The 2,061-nt window shown below is 50.0% G+C and overlaps 1 protein-coding gene across 1 annotated transcript in view; it reads right to left on the bottom strand.

Moving 5' to 3' along the window:
• Nucleotides 1-2,061, bottom strand: part of LOC104524787 (RNA-binding protein Musashi homolog 2) — a gene marked incomplete at its 5' end in the record, with an annotated part of 54,164 nt that overhangs the window by 37,195 nt on the left and 14,908 nt on the right. The window contains one exon of the mRNA XM_029084906.1: nt 830-904. Coding sequence (XP_028940739.1) covers nt 830-904 — 75 coding nt within the window. The remainder of the gene's footprint in view (nt 1-829; nt 905-2,061) is intronic.

Below are 2,061 nucleotides of genomic sequence, written 5' to 3'. Positions count from 1 at the left end.
CCCCTTCCAAGCCACGAGGAGCGCGGCAGCGGGCGGTGGGACCCCTCGCACGGGTGATCGCCGTGACAAGCGCGCTCATGAGTTTAACGCACCGCGTGCCGGGGTCTCCTCACCGCGGTGTCCGGGTGGGCTCTGGCTGTCAGTAAGCCATGAACACAGCAGTGTTGCTTTGCTCCTGAGAGCTGCCCAGGACACCCCCGGGGTGAAAGGACAGGAGAGTCCATCCTGTGTGGTGTCAGCCCCCCGCCATGGGATGTGCTGGAAGGGAAAGGGCTTTTCCCGATCCCCGCTGTGCCCTGCAGCCACTCCAGCCACGCCAAGGAAAGGGGGGAAACCAAACAGAAGCCAACCCAAACCATCAGCACACATCTAGAAATGGTTTCTGTGAAGGACACCAGAGATGAAGAACCCAGGAAGGTTGGACTTCCACCTGCAAGGACGTTACACTCACCGCAGGGTCGTACGGGAGCGTGTGTGCGAGTCTGTGCGTGTGTCTGTCTGCAGCTACCTCTACAATATCTAGGAAAGGAAAAACCCATCACAGGGAGGGGAACAGCTCTTAAATTATCTCTGTTGCTTTATGTTTTAACTTAAGAAGTTTGTTTTCAAATAACCAGTACCAATTCACACGGCAGTAAAAATGTATTTGAAATATGTATATATAAATAGCTATGGTAAAATAGTAAAAAAAAAAAATTGTTGTTGTGTGAGATGCTCCCTGCAGACTTGCCTGTCTCAGCTTGCAGCTATGGATTTAAAAAAAAAAGGGGAAAAAAAAGAGAGAAGGAAAGAGGAGGGGGAAGCAAATCTGCAAATGAAATGTACGTACCTGGGAACTGATAGCTGTAACTTGGGGCAAATCCAGGATATCCTCGGCCATACGTTGCAACAAAATTTGGGTAACCTTGATCACAGAAATGTAAAAAAAAAAGAGAAAGAGAGAGAGAGAGAAAGAGAAGTTTGAAGATTAATAAAGGCTTTTTTCTTTTTTTTTTAAACACAATGCAAAATGACACGGAGGATGGGTGATTTTACAAAAGGTATTAAAACCCAAGATTTATTCCTCTCATGCAAAACCGCAGAAAGGTTTCATTATGATCTTGAACGGAAACATCGAGAGCTGGCTTTGCTGCTCACTTCCCTGCCTGGCTTTGTGCATGAGACCTGCCACTCAGGTAATTAACATGCACTTTGGTGTCTGAAGTCCAAGGACTGTGCATACTTGTTAGCTGGAAGAGTAAATGCCAAATGCTAAGGCTAAACACATAACACAGGTTTGCTCTGACATTTGGAGAGCTTACAATGAATGTACTTTGCTTCAGAGCTATTGACAGTCGGAGATTAAGGCAGTAGTAATTCTTTATCCCGGGAGTGTGAAGGACAACAGTTAACACATCAAAGAGTTAGAGGCAGCGGCAGCAACGAGTCAGAGAGTCAAAGAGCTTTTAATTTTTCAGGAAAGTAAAACCCAGGTATGAGGACCACTTCCTACAGCAACTTCTGAGATAGGCACGGAAACGCGCCCAGCCTCAGGCAGCTTCTCAAGTTTGATTATGAGAAAAATACCCCTTGAGAGTATTTTGTTAATAAAGACACCCAAGGAAATGCGACAAGTGGCACCTCTGCTGCGCTGGCACCACGGCCGGCAGCGAAACACCGCGTCGGCAGGAGGGTAGGGGGTGTGGGAGGTCCACCCATGGCGTGAGGGACAGAGGGACCACCCCTCACTGCCAGCCCCGCAGCCCGTGCCTCGCCAGTGGTGAACCCCAACAAGTGTGCTGGGGCGAGGGGCTTCGCTCTCCGGGCAGCAGGAAAGTCTGTGTGTGTGCAGGGGGTCCCAGCAGTCCCTGCACCCTGTGTGGGTGGCAGCAGCCAAGGTCACACACATCCTCCGTGTTTCAACCTCCCAGCCCTTATCCACAACAGCTGTCCTCTCCAGTCCCACCACAGCTGCGACCGGGACGGCCGATGCCACAAGCCACCCTGTGCACTAAGGAGACTTCCTGAAGCTGTAACCTCGCTTGTGATCCTCAGCATCTCCTTCCTTGCTCTGCTTAAAAC

Source organism: Antrostomus carolinensis, unplaced genomic scaffold (genome assembly GCF_000700745.2).
Source record: "Antrostomus carolinensis isolate BGI_N321 unplaced genomic scaffold, ASM70074v2 scaffold27355, whole genome shotgun sequence".
Taxonomy (NCBI): Eukaryota; Metazoa; Chordata; class Aves; order Caprimulgiformes; family Caprimulgidae; genus Antrostomus; species Antrostomus carolinensis.
The sequence above is the reverse complement of the archived record's forward strand: the minus strand, read 5'-3'. Positions and strand labels throughout refer to the sequence as shown.